General features: G+C 45.1%; 1 protein-coding gene across 1 annotated transcript in view; it reads right to left on the bottom strand.

The window, feature by feature from the left end:
• LOC119431978 (homeobox protein Nkx-6.2) overlaps positions 1–16,555 on the bottom strand; it is a 34,506-nt gene extending 17,951 nt beyond the window's left edge. The window contains exon 1 of the mRNA XM_037699418.2: positions 16,045–16,555. Within this exon, the coding sequence (XP_037555346.1) occupies positions 16,045–16,525 (481 nt within the window). The 5' untranslated portion in view covers positions 16,526–16,555. The remainder of the gene's footprint in view (positions 1–16,044) is intronic.
• Positions 16,556–20,470: the final 3,915 nt, after the last annotated feature.

The raw sequence follows: 20,470 nt of genomic DNA, 5'->3' as shown, positions 1-20,470 counted from the left end.
TATAGATTCGCCGAAACGATGGATTGTAAGTGGTTGTGTTGTGTCGGCGATAGCGCGCCTGATAAGCAGACTGCTGTTAGTGCGCACAAGTGCTCATAATGTCATGCTATGTGCACTAACCGCCTATTCCTGATGTAACCATGAGCCCGTAAGCTTTGGGCAATAAACAGCGTTTTTCCCGTTAAAACCCTTGCCTGTTCACTCCCTGGCAGAGAAACTGCAGGTTATGTTTAGCTCTTGTGACTTTACCTATGCTAAGAAAAAGGAAAAAAAAGAAAAAAAGCGGTTCTTGTTTCTTGTTCCTGGTCTGCCGTCTGAACGCGATCTAAAGTATCAATCCAATATTCAGCATTCCCTCATGTTGCTCAATTTGACCCTTCTGTTCAAAATCATCACAACTATCGCTCAACTTCTCGTGGGCTCTTTTCTCGCCATCAATTCCGGAGTTGTTGACTGCTCATAGATTATAGATATACGTGGATTACAATGAAATCCCTGCAAAGTAGACTCTAACCTAAACGAGAACCATCTATCATGTCGGCCTAATCAACCATAACAATGAAACAACTTTTTGCTTTCAGAACGCTTTCAGCTCTCACACTAAGTTTTAAGGACTGGTAAACGACGTCACAGTTTAAAATGCGTCAATGACACAACTCAGGTCACATGATATTGAGCAGTCGTCGACCGCCTCCATCAGGGGCCTCTGTCGTCCGAGCATAAAGAAGGTAAATTCTTACCGAAATATGTGATTCACTTAAAATACATTATGAAAGGACAACGCGATGCACCCACTGTGACTTACGCACCTGAACTCACCGCGCGCTATCGTCTGGATATACTGTCGACAACTGGCGCAATTACATCTGATACCCCTACATGCCACGGCGAATCACGTACCCAGCCATACTCATGAATTTTCGAGGGCTTACGCGTGCCTTGCTGGTGGAGGTTTTCTCGCCTGACCACTGTGTGGTCGTTCACCTCCGAAGCGGGCCACTGCCATCCCTGAAAGCACTGTCACAATTCCCGTCCAATGACGTAAGTTATATTTATGGATCATAACTATAACTTAAAATACGGACACAATGGGGTCATTCACAACACGAGCGACTGTTGTAAATCAAACAATCCTAACCGCCGATATCGTTAGGCAATGCACGCCTATTATGAAATGTGTTTAAGTCGTTGAAAAACGTCTTGACTGGCACAGTACACATGATATCCTGACGGCGAAGAAAGGGCGAAGACATATGGACATTGTGCTTCGTCTATGTTCCTGGACATTTTCATCATATAGTATATTAGTTTCACCGCGATGCCAGTCGATGGGCCGACCTCATTTATGAATTGTGTGCGTTGTGTATGCGCTTACTTGTGACAGTAAACGGCATGTGGGAAAGAATATCGAAGCTTTGAGCAGCCACCGGCCTTCAGCGTGGAAGTGCGAATGACCGACAATAAACTTTCTCGGAGCCCCGGCTAGAAGAAAGACATCTATCAGCGAATGATAAGGACAACCCGAATCGATATGCCGCCGGAGAAGCAGCCGGACAAATGGGCAGGCCCGTTTGACTGATCACGCTGAAATGTCCCGCTCAGCGCAGCGGAAAGACTGCGCTTGCGATTGATGGTCTATAGCTGGACATGCAGATGCTTCTCATGAGCTCCCAATGGACAGGCCTTTATACCGCGGGCGCAGCTCGCCTCTTCCAACGACTGCGAAGCTGTCATCGATTAGAGCCACGATCAATATAGTTTGCGCCAGCAGTCGGCGCAACTGCCTAATGAGCCGCCGTTCCTGTACGAGGGGCTTGCGTGTGTTAAGGTTGCAGAGTGTCGAAACAGGTATAGAATAGTTAACTTAGCAAAACACGTTGCCATAGAGAAAATGCTGAGCACCTTTGTTACGCCCTTATTTATAACCCATAAGTTTAAGCATTTCTTCCTGCTTAGCAAGCATATAATGTATCCTTCGATCAGAAATTGCGCAGAATTTTGTGCTTTCAACTCAAAATGAATAACGATAGACGCATTGGCAAGTTGTCAACAGTTCATATCGAAGTATTTATACACTGTATAGTGTCAACTTAAATTTTCAATCACGCCGATGGCTTTCGTTTTCGACCCGAAGACGAAAATGAAGACATGGGAGGTTCAACTCTCGCTTAAACGTACAGAACAAGCGGAATATAAAAATAACGTTTCACGAATCATTCTACAGAGCAAGACAGCCTTGAATTCCGGTTTCTATTCATTTTCTCCGACATTTATTTACATGTACACACATCGCTTTTTCAAGTTTATTTGATGCTCATGCGAATGTACTGCTTCTATTGGACGGGACCCTCACCCTTCGTGATAACAGCACTATATATATGCTCTTGTACATGATGTGCGAAGAACCTACTGTATAAGCGCAGCGATGTCCGCGGTCTGCACCTTGTATCATTGTGAATCCTGATGCTGACATTGACGTCGCGCGAGTACATGCAGCAATATACACTCTTTGAATGTTTTGTTTCGAGGTTGCGTAATGGTGTCTAATATGTTTAGCATCGCAAAACGAAGTAAGTACAACAAGGGAATGAAAGGAAAAAGAAAGACATAGCTCCCTTTGGCAGCCGCGTCATAAGGTGACAGCGCGTAAGCACAGGCGTACGCAGCGAAATATTGTTCTCGCTCAACGCTTATCGACGTCCCGGCACTCAAATTCTGTCTCGAAACACACGAAGACGGCGTCCACAGAAAAGCCAAAGGAAAGAAGAGAGGACCGTGTGCTATTTTCTACCATTGCAATATATACGAGTCAAGAGCGAGACAAAGCAGAAAAGGCGTTTCTTCGTAGAATCTAAGCGGGCGTGTGTGTATGTAATACATACATGAACGCGGACCGACAGCGCGAAAAGAAGCCGCCGAGAGATGCTGCGTTGTGCTGCTGCGTCCGCGATCTTGCAGCCTCTCCTCGCTCGGCGAAAAACATCTGAGGCAACAAAGCCGCGGCAGCCCAAGACGTACACCGGCGAAGCGGATCGCAAAGAGGAGCAGCATCGCATTACATAGACAGCGAGCGCTGCTGGACAGACCCATGTGGGGCCTGCTTGTCAGTGCCAGTTTTTCTATCTACTCCTTCTTTTACTTTTTCTTTCGCGGAGCCTGGAAACACCACTAAAAATGCCGGACTGTCGTTTTTTTCCCCTATCTTTCTTTCTTTTTTTTTTTGTATTCCTTGTTCTTTCAGTTGTCGCGGCCTCTCTTCTCGCCCAGCAGAGTGCCTTTAGCGTTTCCGGGCGAGTACCGTTTTTGTTTCAGCCGGATTAATCTATACGCGGCGGTTGCCCTGGCAACGCGAGGCTGGACGTCTTCGGCGAAGCTGTGCGGAGGCGGCTCTGTCCAGGGAATTCTAATGCGCCCCTTATCCCGAACCGCACGCGTGGCGGCTATATAGACCAGGCTGCGGCCCCCATCAGCGAATCCCTATGCACTGCACCTCGCCCGCGACCCACACGGCTGCGACGGTATACACAGTCATTTCTGGTGACTGCTTTTTCTGTCAGCATGCGACGATTTAGCGCCGCAGACATGACATGAGCAGTAATACACACACACATAAGTGCTTGTTCTGTTTTTTGCTACAACGGAAACAAACCAACAAACAAATAAAAAATTCAGACGCGTCAAGGATACCGAGTCAACATTTCAGGTATGTGGGCAAGCGTGCCCCAGCGTGAGATCTTTTTCGGAACCTGTGATGGAAAATGACACCTCGCTGCAGGTAAAGCCCGTTTGTATGCATATACCATAGTTCTCGAATACCGTGTACGTAAGACACGGTAATAAAGGAAATGCGTGTAAGTCACCTGGTTAAGAAAATGGGCGCGGCGCGCACGCAGCTGCTGCACCTCAACTCTGGGCGCGTAAAAAGCCGTAGTTTTTTGCGCACTCAGAGGTATATATCCTGGCAACCAATACCACGAATGCGATCTATACGCTGTATGACTGAGGCTTCGCTGGCACTTCAGCCAGAAACTTTACGAAGCAGCGGACGCTCGCTATATGGGCGTGTAAAGAATTACCTGCACACCATGCGGCGAGAAAATGGAGCCGTTCGCCGGGCCGCTGTGGAGCGTGGCAATAATGATGTGGACGCGGTGATCGTGGCCCCCGGAGATGTGGCCCGTACACGCACATGACGTTGCGCTGCGGAATTGGAGCTCAGGCCACGGACGGGTTCAACGGAGCCGAAAGTGGCGCCCTTAAAGGGCTATTTCTCATCGCCCTATTACAGCAGTAATGGCCCGTATACGCCAAGGCTCGCCGCCGGGACCATAACCGCGGTGCGGATGGCACGGTCACGTCGCTGACGCGAAGCCAAAGTGGCGTTTATGGGCCTCCGATTCGCGTCACAAATGCGGATACAAGGTTGCTGGTCATTACGACGCTTCTGAGGCGATCGTGACGGGTTTATACGAGCGTTGTCAATGTGCCCACGCTCTCTTTGAGCAACACAATAGCTGCTACGCCAGGAAGGAGATCCCGAAAGCTATATGGCATATACTGTGAGTTTATTGTTGACATTATGGGCCCAGGAACGCGTTGTTTTACAGCAATAAAGATGAACTGTGTAATGCTATAACGCTATGGCAAGAGAAAGAAAGGCAGTTAATAACAATGACACTAACATCTAGCAATCGTACACGTATAAACTGAGTCGGCATGACAGCCCTGTCGTATAACAGAATTAATCAAATGTGTTAATTTACTAGACGAGACTACGTATTACATTAATTACAGATCCGCGACTCATGACATCCCCTCCTTTCCTTCTCATCTAAAGTCGCAACGAAGAGCAGCGACATAATCGAATGAAAACCTAAGTAGCACTTGATAATATTGAAGTAATATGAAGAATAAAAAAGCATTCAAATCGTAATCAGCCGGTCTTTTCTCTCTCTCTTTAATAGTATTACTATTGTACCGATGCTGTCATGAAACTATATGTCCTTTTTTTTATTTATTATTTCCTTTATTTCACCGGGAGCTCCTCTAGAAAGATCGAGTCCACCGCCGCCGTCTGATCAGAGAACGTTGCTAGGTTAGGTTGTCAATGCGACTGCGCTGCGTGGCCACGCTGTACATGCCTATAGCTCATGACCCGCGAGGCCGGCGTAGGCACCGCTGCGCGCCAGCCAGAGGCACTCATCACACTGCTCCTGGCAAGCTTCGACAGCCCCGTAGTGGTGCTCGGCGCAACTTCGGACCGAAGTACGCCTGGGCCGCCCGCGAGGGACGGAATAACTTTGGAAGCAATTTTACAACTTCTAACGGCGGCTTTCCAACAACTGGGCGCACGAAACTTTAAACGCGTGCCGCTGCAGTGGCCATCCGAGATATGCGCGCCAAGCTGGTGCGCCTAGCGCGTGGCCCGGGCTTCTCGGGGACTAATTTGTCCCTCGTCATGGGTCTTTCATTAAACCTAAGGTCTGCGTGGCCAAGGCGTCCAAATCGCTTCGTTCATTAAGTCGGCCCTCTCGCGGCGCTCCCTTCGTCGCCCCTTGCTTGGGCCAAATTTCCATACTGCGGGCCTAGACGAGATGAGAGGCCAGCTTGGGCCAATCACCAGCCACCCGAAGGCCGTCACGTGACAAAAGGGGGCCAAGGGAGGCACGCAGCCCGCAGTGCCCTCGGCGCGCCGCCAACGACTTCATTTAAGCGGCTCGCGTCGGGTTCGGCGGCCCGCCGGCACCTTCGCTGCTAGAGGAGAACAAAAGCAGCGAAAAGATTGGGGTGCTCGTTATAAAGCCGCCGGGACGATCCTTGTATAGGGGCTATCGGTTGCGCTCCGCTGCAGTGCTGATAGGCGGCCTCTTCTTTGTTCTGCGGGCATTCAGTTAAGTGTCAAGCGGTCAGCCTTTGGCGCCACCAGATGGGGCCGGAACGATCCTCATTTGTCCGAGCTTAATTTATTTGCGTCCCCCTCCCCTGTTTCTCTCCAGTCCGCGAGCGCAGCGTCAAGGCGTGCGCAACAAACACGGCCGCGCACAATGGGCGAGCTGATCGCCCCTTCTCGCGAGGGGGATTACCCGAGCAGTGCACGCCTGCATGTCACGTTGTATTTGTTTTTCGCCCCTTTCTACAGTGTCGGTCGCGCGGTTTGAATGCCATTGGTCACGGCAATGAAACCAAACGTGAACGAGGCCCTTTTGAATTATTTTGCTGTTGCGGGGGCGCGTATCCAACGTAATGGAAAGAACAAAGGAGCTTCGAAGTCTCTTTATGTACTATGGAAGAACGGCGCGTTTCTTTTACGAATTACGTCGGCTTTCGTGCCTTGCTGATAGCGAGAGAGAGAGGTTACATAACACTTAAGTGCGGTAATAAGCGAACGCTCCACTCTATATTACACACAAACGTGCGTTATGCTCTTTGGGAATGGTATAGGATCGGCGTTGACGTGCAACGTTTATAGCGCAAGGGAAATGCGTTGGCGGCGTGAAACCTGTATACATTATTTTTCTATTGCTCCGGAAGATGGTATTCCGGCCTATCGGTGCCGGCTCAGATTTATGGATTTATTGTATGAGTTATCGATGAGGGATTTATTGCTCCAGTGATAGGAATCGTATCGGTGGGGCGCCCGTGAAGAACCTGGCCCTACCAGGATTATCACTGAAGATAAGACCGGTGGCTGTGTTTGAGGGCAATAAATATTTAGCTTGCCGATAAGCACGCTGCCTAGCACAGCTGTCTTCAAGCTGAGACCTATACGTTTATACACCAGAAGGCGGACGAGTAACTGACCGTGCAGTGGCAAACTCTGTCCGTATTTTTTTGCAACAACCCATCCATTTTTCAGTCTTTTCGGTCTCAGCCATTGGCCCGAACGCCTTCGCGCTGGCGTTAATTGTCACCCCGGATCTGCAACTCGGCGCGACGGATGATAAGAAAAAAGGAAAACGACATGGAGTGATAAAATATACGGCCCCAGGTATGTTTCCGTGTCATCGAAAAAATATCCGCAGTAAGAAAAAAAAAGTTGCGTTAAAATCAGGATATCTATTATGTAAAGAGATATGATGCTTGATACAACAAAATACTTGACCTTGGAACCTAGAGGTGTCTCACCTTTGAGCCGCTTTTGCCTTTTCCGGCGTTGCCTTCGTTAAACATGTGGCACTTTTGCCTCAAAAGCGTTATCGATCGGCCTCTAACTTCACATCGAGTTTCACGTTTATGTTTGTGTTGTCGCTTGCATATCCATAATGTCACAAAAGGTTCGGCTATGCAAGCCCGAAATTCTTTCTTCAACTAAATATAGTTTCGAAAGAAATGTGCTCGACCTGTTAACAACACACCAAACGATGTCTATAATCATGTTGCAGTTCGTTATTTGCACCTTTATTTGTGTCACTGCTGCCAAAGTAGAATATATAAAGGACTGCAGTATGTTTAAATGTGTTAACATCTTAGACGAATAAGAAGCTCCTAGCTAAGATGAATAAGAAAATGTAGTTAAAGAGGGCGCGCAAATCACTCCTTCATGTGCCCAGCATCAGAAGCACGAATGTAAAGCAAACGTCCGTCCTTCGTCATCATACTATTATAGCAGAATACGCGCAGACGCGAGCGTAATTTAATGCGCAGGCATGACCGGGATAATGTAACGATTCTATTCCAATGCTATTCCTTCTCGCGTTTGCTGTGGTCCGAACGGTACTCCGCCGTGGGTATCACCGCTATAGGCTGGTCGTAAACGGTGAGTGACAAAAAAAAAAAAAAAAAAGAATAGAATCAAGCGAAAGGAATCCTTACATTATACCCGCCCAAAAAAGCAAAATAGCATCCATGGTTTCGGTATAATGCTCGTAATTGTGGGAAATTGTGGTCTATAAAGGGGGTGCACTATCGAATGTGGAAGCGTTCCGTAAGAACAGAGGTGCTACATCATTGCAGATGGTAAACCCAAAGAAGTGCTCCATGTATGGGCCTTATAAAAGTAGAAAATTAGGTTCGACTCCAACCGGTGTTATATTTTCTTTCGTCTCTCTAGGTGCTTATTAATTACATTAAGCTGATCGTCAATTTAACCTTCATTAATTATGAATTCTACATTTGAATAAAAAGAAACAGTTAATTTTCTCTTTCTCTGTCTCTCTTTTTAATGGCCTCATTGTTTTTTGGCTTCATACGGTTGCACCTATCTGAAATGGTGCATGTCCGCTCGTTCGGTCCTATCGAGCAATCCTCTAGAGGGACTTGTCAGTATCCCTTGCTCCCCTCTGATGGACAGATGGAGGCTTTAAATGTGTCGCAAGTACCATGCGTATATAGCATACATGCATACAACGCTATAGAAAAACAATGGCATGACTTGGCGCCATAGTGTATCAGCAAGAGCCAGTTATATTCAATCTGCGAATACTAATGCCTCGTAATAATCGCGACGCCAGCACTGCACGACTCATATGCCCCATATAATAATTTTCAAAGCTGCCATCACGTGGCGCATGAAGATGAAATCCGCTTTCCTTCTATATATATATAGAACGAGCAGAAAGGGAACCGAGGGGCCAGATTTTTATTAATCATAAGACGCCAACAAACATTAACACCAAGGGCAACATAGGGGAAATTACTTGTACTTTACTAATTGAATTAAAGAAATGATAAATTAATGGAAATCAAAATGGATGAAAAAACAACTGTCCGCAGGTGGGGAACGAACCCACGTCTTCGCATTACGCGTGCGATGCTCTCACCATTGAGCTCCCGGGTTAGTTCTAGTTGTAAAACAGAAATACCCAAAGAAAGTGGATGGGAAAACGGTTCCGCGGTAGCTCAATGGTGAGAGCATCGCACGCGTAATGCGAAGACGTGGGTTCGTTCCCCACCTGCGGACAGTTGTTTTTTCATCCATTTTGATTTCCATTAATTTATCATTTCTTTAATTCAATTAGTAAAGTACAAGTAATTTCCCCTATGTTGCCCTTGGTGTTATAATGTTTGTTGGCTTCTTATGATATGATATATATATGACGTGTGGAAACGCAGGTGGTGGTGTCGTTTAAGTCTGGTGCGGGCGAACGCTATTCAGGAACAAGAAAGAAAAAAGAAAGCAAAACTACCGTCGCATTCTTCTAACTATTTCATCGAGTCATGGGGTTCAACCTCCAAAAGCTGCACAATGGGCTATGAAAGACAACGTAGTGGGGGGATCCGGATCAATTTTCACCACCTTGGATTCTTTAACGCTCACCTAAACCTTTAGGTACAGGGGCGTTTTGTCATTGACCCAATGCAGTGGCTCATGGCTATGGCGTTTCGCTGCGAAGAACGAGACTATTATGAGCTTGATTCCACGCGACCGCATTCTTGGGGGAGCTGTGTACAGGGTGATCGTTTTTGAAGTTTTCCGGATTTTCTTTTAATCATCTGTGGCAGATAGCGTAATTCCTGTCCTTCAGCTGGGTTATTCGAAAAGGCGAACATTACTAGCACGAGAAATCAAAACACATTTCAATTAATTAACTAATTTCACTAATTACCATCTTAATTACTTACTTTACGGCACATATTGCAATTTACGAATTGTAGCTGGTGAGTTTGCAAGACGTATCCACTTAAAGTGAATCTCCAGGATGACACCAGTTTCGAGATGTTATTTCCCAAAGTGTGGAACGAAACACATGGGCGTTCTAGTTAATTTTGTGCTTCAATGCATAAAAGAGCGTTTTGTAAAAAAAAAAAAAAATTAAGCAGAACAGCACTGAATTTTTACGGCGAGTTTGATGGCACATATCTACAAACTGGCGCCATTCTGAAAATTCATTCCAAGTTGATACGGGTCGCAGTCTCACCGGCTACCATTCGTAAATTTCAATATGCGTCGTAAAGTAATTAAGACATTAATTATAAAATTTTGGTTAATTAATTTAATATGTGTTTTGATTTCTCGTGCAAGTAATATTCACCTCTCTGAATAATCCATCAACTCAAGGGTTAGAGAATTATGTTAACTGCAACAGACGATTTTTAAAAATTCCGGAGAACTTAAAAATGATCATCCCGTATATAGAATTCAAAAGCGACCATGAACAGTGATTTTGGTGAACGCCAGGGAACTTCGAGTGGTCGAAATTAATCCGGAGATCCCCAAATACAGCGTTACTAACAGCGAAATTATTGGTATACTGCATAAAATTGCGTCTATTAATATTATTGTTTGTGCATTTCGCCCCCCCCCCCCCCCCCCCCCGCCTGAAGGTGCCCGCTGTTGACGCGAATCGAAATCGCTCAATACAAAACGCCCTTAGCGTGGTTAGCAATCAGAGTGCCTAAAGACGTAACACAGAATTGTACTGCACATTTATTCATTTTCTGGTGGTTGCCTCTCCGCTATTGCGATTCATGTTTGGAACTAAAGAACCTTCAAGTGTTTAGAACTTTCGATTCTGAATTTTGAAAGAACTCCTAGTTTCAAGTCTGACTTCGTGATGACAGTATATATATATATATATATATATATATATATATATATATATATTTGCGCAAATTGACGCAAAACAGTAAGACACACATCACGTACGCACTCGCTTAACTCTTGCTTTTGTTGTAACTCGCTTTGCATTACCACTATCTAGAATTGTGAGTTTGTAAAAACTTCAAAATTTACGAGCCCTGTCTTTTTTCAAAAAGTGACACACATGCACCCACGATGATAGCTGCAGATACTGTATAGTGCTCACTCTAAAACCGCACTGCTACTTTCAGAGTACACAAAAAAGAAAAATTGTGGTCCTACCAAATTGCTCTCAAACCACACCCCTTTCGATTGGCGTTGTACTTACTTCCATTAGTCATGATATTTAAATTGTACATAGAATATGAGATTCAAAATTTAGTATACATCTTGAGACGTGGTAAGTCGAGGACCAAATTTACAGGAGAAATTTTCTCAATTCGTCATAGACTTTGTTAAAAAAAAAAAAAAACCTTGTGAAGTGTACACAAAACATTGATACAGTTCGACAATAAAAATGTCCCTCTTTTCTTTTCTCGCTATGCGGAAAGTACTTGGCATTGTTGTATGTATAAAACCACAAAAGCAGAATGCCTTATCACAGCAATTACATCACTGCTTTTGCCTCAGCACCCCGTCTCTCACACCCCCGCTCACTCTTCACGGAGAGTATCAGCAAGGCGACTCTGCTATCTCCAAAAACTGCAGAGACTTGATATTGAAACTGCATCTGCTAATCCTCTCGTCGTAGACCAAAGTGTTTGTTATAGATGGTAGACCGCGAGTATGTATGCTGGGTTGTTGCCAGGCGAATGTCCATGCTGCCATTTGACACAGGGACAGCCTTCATCCTCTGTGTTTCAATCGTCTGCCAGTGGTAAAGGTGGTTGCCCAGCATAACATATATATTTGATCAAGACGATTGAGGTAGTCGACAGATTTTCGAAGGCTGAAGCATAATCAAGCACGACGTACAAGTCTCCTTCGTCGTGTTTTGCACTTAACCTTGTTTTAGCTCAGCGGAACTCCTGTGCAGTATACTTGTGATTGCTCTACGTGTAATTCCTCTTCACTGCATACCAATACTATCGCTTTCACTGCAGCAGCAGTCAAGAACAGACTCTTAACAAGCGTTTTTAAACTGCCATTCAGCGTGTACCAGCACCGTTTAATGGGTGTGAAGAAATGTATTATACGTTGCCAACACTTAATGAAATGCCAGAGCTTTCTTTGGTATGTTGTATAAAGTGTTCGAAAGTTTGCCTACAGCGTATTGGTTCACTCGGCTGCTTCAGCACTATGTTTGGTTTGAACGAAGAGTAACGGCGCTCCCTAATTTGCCCGATATGCCGAAATGCAAGTTTATGAAGAAGCTTCCGAAAAAATGTGTACACATGACATCTGTCAAGCATATATATATTGTGCGTAAAACGAAGAGCTGCGTTGTCTACTCTCTCTTTCTCTCTCGCCAAAATGCAGCGGCTTCTAGATAACTTCCAGGCTTACTCGTAATGCGACATAAATATGAACTTTGCCATTGATCAGAACTGTTTTAGAAATATTTCATTCTTTAGTTCCACGAATTGCTGTTGTGTTGTGTCAAGCACATTTTTCGAATATAATTTTCTTTATTAAACAATATTTGATACACTGTGTCGAAATAAAAGCGCACTTACAACATCGTAAAATTACTAGTATTGACTATAAGATCAAAATTAGGTAACGTAAGAAAGATCAAACCGCATTTAATTTCATCGTTTGTCAGGCAGTGCTCAACTGCAAGCCTGTTGTCCTTATATACTAACTGATTCTTTGTTTTTCTTAAGTGATTAAGCAACGAGACGATAATTCGGCTGCCCAATAAATCTTCTAAACGGGGAACGCAGCACAAGCACTGAGTGACAAATGTGACTCAAAAATATTTAGTTCAAGAAGCATACGAGTTGGCGTGAGAGAGTAATGAAAGCTATAAAACTAATACTCTTTAATTTTGCATTCACGTTGACAGAACACAATTAATTCTTAATTTAAGCTTTTGACATATTTCACGTGCTTGAACTTTATTTAGGAAATATATGTGAAAGGAGATTATTCGTTATTGTTCTTATTGTTTCAACAAATGAAACATCGTGTAAGCATGGACATTAAAATTACGGCGACTAAATAAAATAGCCTTGAATATCATGCTGCAATAGCGCGACGTAAGCATTTAAAGAGGAAAATTCTGGAACAATCACAGGCGAAGCATCTTGACAAGAGCGTACAGCAGCGGGTGGAGAGCATAATGTTAAAATCACGTGCGTTTATTGATTGAGAAAAAGAACCCACAGGGAACAGAGTGCGCTCACTTATGAGTAGAAATTTTATTAAGGAAAAAGCCACCCACAACAGTGATGTGCGCATGCGCAACCATACGATCTCTCTCCTTCTCTATTATACCCTCAAACCCCACGAATACACACATTTGTGCTGTAAGACAGCCAGAAATATCACGCAGTTTACCAGTACTTTAATGTTCAAGCGACCTGAGACAACGCTGGCCCGCACTTTTTTTTTTTTTTTCCTTCTCTATACTGATACGCGGTGTCTCCACAAGTTCCTTGACGACGACAATGAATTTGTTTTTCTTATATAGACGCACGAAAAAAAATGATTTGTCCGTGCAACTGAAGTATAGTGCATAACATTCTATTTGCAAGAAGCTGTGGTACAATGTTTATCCGGCAGTAAGGCCGGCACATAAAAATGACGCGCTTAGAAACTGAAGGACGATATAAGAGTACATCTTCCCCTGCGCTTGAAATGTGGTCGTGAGTTGGTTTTTCAAGACTGCCATTACAGGACACGACAAAGACAAGGTTGGTAGAGAACTCATAGATCAAACTCGCATCTTTTGACAAGAAAAAGCGTGGCAGTGCCCGAGGCAGTATATAGGGCAATGAAGTGCCTGACTTCGTGTAATCTTGTCAGTGTTTGAAATCATATTAAGGTTAGATTAGTTTGCTAAAAGAAAACCAGCTAACAATCCCATACACGAGAAAGACTAAACCACGAAGGAATTGGCAGGCTCGCAACCTATATATATATATATATATATATATCAGTGAAGTAAAGAGTAACAGGAGCCGGCACAGAAGTAGTTCAAAAAATAGAAGCACGTAGGAAAAACATAACAAGACTTTACTGACGTTTCGGCCGGGGTCCGGCCTTCATCAAGAGTGCGTGTACAAGCATATACAGAGCTCAATTTATACCTTTTTGCCGTAAGGGTGAAAAGAGACTAGAAAAAATACAAAGTGAAAAAAAAAAGTAAAAAGGAATACAACGAACACGTAAATGGAAACTTGCGCGTGCACAGAGTGGAATAATAAAAAAAAGTGAATACAACAAGGCTGTTTGAACAACAAGGCTTTTTGAACTATATATACACTGCGTCGGTGTTTCCTATATAGCTGTTTAGTTTAAAGTAAAAATGCACCAGCTCACCCAGCTTACTATACGTTGGCACACTTCTTTGTATGGAGAGGTCGTCAGCAAGTTATTATTATTTTTTTTATTTTTCTGCGAGTGATTGGCGTGGTTTCGCATGCGTGCACCATCATCGTGAACGTTTCTTTTTTTTTTTTTTCTTAATCAAATTGTAGTTGAAAGTGAACACCCGCCGTCTTTCTTTCTGCTATGTTTCCTGTGCTGACTGCACAGGAGACATAGTAGGAAGAACAAGTAAATTCGAACCAATTAGCTTGCTTTGCCACTTCTATTTTCACCCTCAAAGTGTAAAATAACAGTAAACCCTTCTAGGATAGACCAGACGCAGTACTGTTTGCCGTATGAGCTTCTCACAACGCACGCACATGGAGGACGGCATTTGCGCTGAGTTAAACGCACCTGTGCAAGATTTCTCATTTCTTCTGAAGAACATGCAGTGGTCATTGAACGGTATTCGCTCAGGAATGCGAACGGCCATGGCATACTGAACGGGTATATAATGGTAAACTATGTCGTGTTATTAAAATATCTACTTTGTGGACGATCCGGCAAAAATATAGTTACCAACCTTTCCAATTACATCGAAATAAATCACCTAGAGTTTCCAATGCTCCCCTGTGGGGCAGCTAGTGCCGTTTCTGCTCTGACAGGATATGTGGGGGGCGATAAGCACGTCCATGAAATCAAACAACGGTGTGTTTAACGAAGCCCAAGTGGTCTGAACGACTCTGTTGGCAGCCATCACGACCCCCATAGTACAGTTCGGCCCTTGCGCATATTGTCATCAGCAACTCACAATGTTATTACTGTTGTCATTTCTATTCATTCTCTTTTCGTTTGGTCGTAATTATCTACTGACCTTCACATAGCAAAAAGAAACATGCTGCCAAATACAGGGGCATGCTTTCAGTAACATGCATGCTGGACTGATTGATTTGATGTTGGTGAACATGCTGGCAACCTTGCCGCCTGCGTGCTCTTCAACAGTTAGTTATTACCTAAAGGATCGCTCGAGCGTTGTATAGAATAAATTTTGAATTGACTCGACTGAGCTTGCGACGTGAAGAAAAGCGGTGCATTTGAAGACACTGAGTTATAAGAACTATGTGAATGCTAGTAGCACATCGAGTCATTACGTAAAAAGTGGGGTCTCGCATTGGGAAGCGAAATCTTTCCCACCGTAGATCTGGGGTGATCCTGGATAAGTTATGTAACTACCGAAGCGCTTGCACATCTTGTTGGAAACGTATGGATCATTATTTACATCGCTCAATCAAACTTGTGAATTGGTTCTATAAGAGCTATTTAGTTAGCTTGCGCTCCATGGCGTACGCTTGACAGTAATCGTAACACTACGCGGTTATTGCGTTCTTGCCTTTCATCTACAGTTATTTGATGCCATGCAGTCAAGCACAGGCATAACGACTTCTTTGAGTTGATTTGTGCTTGTACAGCGCCCTACAACGTGGTCAGTATGTCCGGGCCCGGTAAAGCTAGAAAACCTTCTCAAACTCTTCGCCACACCACCCGGGAGCGGTGTGTCAAAGCCTGCCATCACTGCGTGCTTGAACTTTACCGGAAAGCACCGTGTGGTGCATGCCGTGCGCGCAGCTAGAACATGCAAGAGAAGCGCTCTGAACAAGCACTGAAGTTATATGTTGGGGCTGCCAGCCACCCACGCCACCCATGCAGCGGCGGGCGTCGGTGTTTGGCGTGCCGTGTGTTACGAGGGGAAGCATCACTTGAGCCAGGGGCGCTTTAGACACAGTGTTATGCGACACGGTACCAACGGAGATTCCCATCAGAGAACATTAGATCCGTGGCTCGTGCTCACTGAGCGCGTGCGTTGCATTGCATGAAGAGTATACACGTGCCTTCGAAGCACGAGAGAAATGTGGCAGTGTCATGAGACTTGGATTTTGACCAAACGCAAGTTGCTGATGGGATTCAAAAACAAAATGGGAAAGGTGCCTGTCTCCAAGGGAACAGTTAAGTGTTGTACATTCATGCATGCGAAAGCAAGTACAAGTGCTCACCTGAGGCGGACGCGAGGCGGTCTCTCCAGAGCGCCGGGTTCTGTACCACGCCGGGCCAGTAGAGGTGCGGCCGGCCGGGCAGCTCTGCCAGGCCCATCTTGTGCAACGCGCCGTTGGCCGGGTTGAAATAGACGCCGGCGGCACCGAGGCCGAAGCGGGGCAGCCCGATGGCGCCGAGACCGGCCGCGGCCGCGGCGGCGGCGGCGGCTGCCTGCGGCCGCCCCAGGATGTCGTTGATGCCGTGCGGAGTCCCCGAGGCGCTCGAGTAGGCGCACGAAAGCGAGCCCTGCGCCTTGAGCGCCGGCGAGCCCGCCGAGTACGACGCCTGGCTGGCGCGGATGTCGGTCATCGAGTGGAGCGCGGCCAGCGGCGGGCTACCCAGCAGGAAAGCGTTGGACCGGGACGACTCCATGTTGAGCATGGACAGCATGGACGAGGCGCTGCTCGCGGGCGGATTCGTGCCGGCGCCCAACTCCAGCATGGCACGCGCGCTCTCAGCAACGCGGGGTTTCGCGCCGCGCTGCTTCTACCATGGGCGTTGTGTGTTTGGCCGCCGAGTGACGGCGACCGCCGCGCGCCGTGGGCAGGCGCCCCGCGGCGGCGGGGGGCGGGGCGCGCCGCCCCATTGGCGGCGCCCGCGACGCCAATCGCGCGCCGCCGCGCAGCCAATATGCCCCGCGCGCGCGCGCTTATGGAGTGCGCGCCTGTGTGCCCCTCTCGCGCGGGCCTCCTCTCAATAAGCGCCGCGACGCGCGGGCTGCTCCCGAACGCGACTCTTCTTCGCCCCATCGGCGGGAGACTCGAACCGAAGCACGCCTAATGAAATCCCACCGACTTCGGCCGCCTCACGATGGGGCAGCTGGAAGTGCAATGTTTGAAAAGCGTGAAGATGGGTAGTGGTTAACTAAGCGGAGTCGAACGCCACTGCTCTCGAAGCAGACCCAACTGCGTAGGCCGGGCGCATTCTTGTTTGTTTGCTCGTTTGCCTTGTTCACTTTCCCCGTGCTTGGCGACCCGTATGAGCATTTTATATTATCATAAGATGATTAGCCAAATGCCTACGGTAGCAGTAGGTGTACAAGAACCACGCTTACGAACGCTGGTGTACAGTAAAAACAATTTTCACTGAACCAGAAACAAACCAAAAATATATGATAGAAGAAGAACATTTTTATCGTGGCGAAATTGTCACACTGCGGAAGCGCTTTCCTGCAGAAGATTTACCAGTAAGGGTCCGAAGGTTGAATAATGAAGTCTCTAGCCGCTTAATAACAAGGGATCACAAGTATCACGAATACTCAGTAGCGTACAGGCTAGTGTGTGTACGGAAGCGTACGGGTGTAAAAAAAATTAACCATCTCGTTTTTACAACGCAGGTAAAAGTAGGGTAAACTACATGCATGCTAGTCGCAACGGAGTCTGTAAGCATTGCAGTCCAATCGTTATACCGCGCAGAGCAGTAAACATGCTCACTTAACAAACAAATATGTTCCTAAATAAACAGCCTGGCTTGTACTATTGGGTTAATCAGAAAGTAAAAAAATAATAAAAAAATAATAGTCCGAACACGTATGCATCTTTAGGCGCATTAATGTTGTTTGAAAAGGTTTTCAGCAAAACAAAAATTACAAAATGAATCACTATATAGTTGATATTTGCAGCCATTATTTGCATATGGACGTCATACAAGTTACTTGACATTGCTATAAGCATCGACTTAATGATGCAATAAACGAGCATTTAATAATAAAGAAGGTGCAAATATCAGTTCCGAAATTAAAGATATTACCTTTCACGGGAAAGCATATAGGGATTGTAAAGAAAGTAAAAATCGAACTAGTGCTGAAGTACCGTTTCCTGGTGTAATTTTGGATGACGAGTACCAGCTAACCTGGACTCGCCACATGTGGACTATCATAAACGTTCTCCGTCGAATTGCGGTATACTAAGAGGTAACGGCAATATTTAAGAAAAGAACTATTGTATATATATATATATATATATATATATATATATATATATATATACTCTGTGGGTGACAATAAAAAGTAAAATATAGGAGGCAGAATAAACGTAATACACAACAACGAAAAAAAAAAAATCCTGGGCCCTATATACGGGAAAAAATACAGGCAGCGGTGTTTAAACTCTGTGTATGGGCTGCGTGCATTAATTGAACGGACGGTACTGAACACCACCCTCGTCATTTTATTTTGGGGACGGTGTGTTTAATTGAACGAAGTAAGTTTGGGCCTTAAAGCAGTTAGCACGGCAACGAGTCTCTTTATGTCCCTCTTTCTTTGCAACTCGGTTGACGGTATATACCTTTCGTTATAAGGTTTTCTTGCTAACTGCACGGCTGGCAGACACCCGTTCTTATAGGAACTGCTCTTGATACAAACGGTTTTGCGTGATATCAGCTCAGAGTTTGTTTCAAGCTCCGAGTAAAGTGATTCACGGGAAGTGACAGTATACAACATTCATTAACCTTCCCTTCCTCGCATCCTTCGTGCATCCCGCACCACTGTAGAGCAGTTTGAAGGCGACGGGACCTCCGAACTCTGTCGGGCACTGATCCGACCCGCACGGACCATCGCCAAAGACGTCATAGTATAGCCACGGACTAGGGGCCCCTTCCTGATTCATTAATACAAGCCCTGAATTCACCACATGCATTAATACACAACGTATAATGACCTGACATTTTCAGCGTGAAATCACATCTTGTCTGCAGGATAGATCATATAGTCGGACGTCAGATTCACACTGCTTTCACAGAAAACAAAATAAGGCCCTGATGTTAAACAGCATGAAAGCGCACCACATACACAGGGTGACCATTTTTAAGTTTTGTGGAATTTTTCAAAATAGCCTGTTGCCATAACAGTCCTTGAGCTGGATTATTCGGAGAGGCGGACATTATACTTGCCCGACAAATCGAAACACAGAATCACCTTATGAACAAGAATCTACTTATTATCTTTTGAATTAATTACTTTACGGCACATTGCACTTTACGAATTGTAGCAGGTGAGCTTGTCAGGCGTATCCACTTGGAATGAATTTCAGAATGTTACCAGTTTGGAGATATGCGCCGTCAAACTTGCCGCAAAAATGCTCTGTCGTTCCCCTTCTTTAACAAAACGCTCTCTTATGCATTCAGGCACAAAAGTAGCTGGAACGCCCATGTATATTTCGTCCCACACTTTGGGAATTAATATCTTGAAACTGGTGTAATCCTGGAAATTCATTTCAAGTGGATGCGTCTTGCAAGCCCACCGGCTACAATTTGTAAATTGCAATATGTACCGTAAAGTAATTATTTAGAAGTTGATTAGTACATTTTCGTTCATTAGTTCAATATGTGTTTCGATTTGTCGTGCTAGTAATGTCCGCCTCCTCAAAAAATCCAGCTCAAGGACAAGAATTATGCTATCTGCCACAGGCGATTTTTAAAATTTCCATAAAACGTAAAAATGATCTTTCTGTATGCATAGTTTGGGTCCGCGGAGCAGACCCGAGCTGCGCGCAGTCGGTTGATGGTGACGGAAAAGTCGCGGTCAATCAATATACAGAGGAACTAGTTTGAATGCGCCCTGAGGCGTTAGACTTTTCACTTACGCCACATGCATCAGCAGGGTTCATGTAAATGACATCGAACGCTTCAAAAGTCGCAGTCACAGAATCGGGAACTAGCACAAATACATATACACTTTAAAGCTGTTCGCATACTGGCAGATATATGTCAGCCAATCGGACATAACATTGGTGAAGGTGGCCTGCCAATTAACGGCAACCAGCTCTTAAGAACGAAAAACTTTGTGAATATGGCCGCTCTTCAGCATGTTACACCTGGTGTTTACAGTGCGTGCGGTTCGTTGTTGAAGGCGTTAAAGGGAACATGCGAGCGCGCGGCTGGTAATCTTAGCACCCTGTCTATAAGTGCGCGCGCTGGCGAAAGCATAATTTGTATTTTGAATAAATAAATAAATAATATGGCGGAGGCGATGATGAAGAAGAAGAGGAGGAAGGAGATGACAATGATATTAGCTCTATCTAACATCTCCCTCTTAGTGGGTGTGCGCCAAAGTTTTGAGGTCGTCATCATCATCATTACCTCTGAAACGAAGTGGAGGCTCGTGCTTCTAAATAAATAAATAAATAAATAAATAAATAAATAAATAAATAAATAAATAAATAAATAAATAAATAAATAAATAAATAAATACGCACTTGACTATGTAGGGATAAGAAATTTCAGTTTGAGGGGTGAATATTTGCAGATGACAGTGGTGGTGGTCTGACTGAAATGAGTGATCCGTATAATAAAGTTTACGATGGCGCAAGAAAAGGAAAATCAAGTAAAGAAGAAAAAAAGGAGTATGCTTGGCAGAGGGTTTAATTAACACCAAAAATATTAAGCGTG

This window comes from Dermacentor silvarum, chromosome 1 (genome assembly GCF_013339745.2).
Source record: "Dermacentor silvarum isolate Dsil-2018 chromosome 1, BIME_Dsil_1.4, whole genome shotgun sequence".
Taxonomy (NCBI): Eukaryota; Metazoa; Arthropoda; class Arachnida; order Ixodida; family Ixodidae; genus Dermacentor; species Dermacentor silvarum.
Note: the sequence above shows the minus strand (reverse complement) of the source record. Positions and strands in the feature narration are given on the sequence as shown.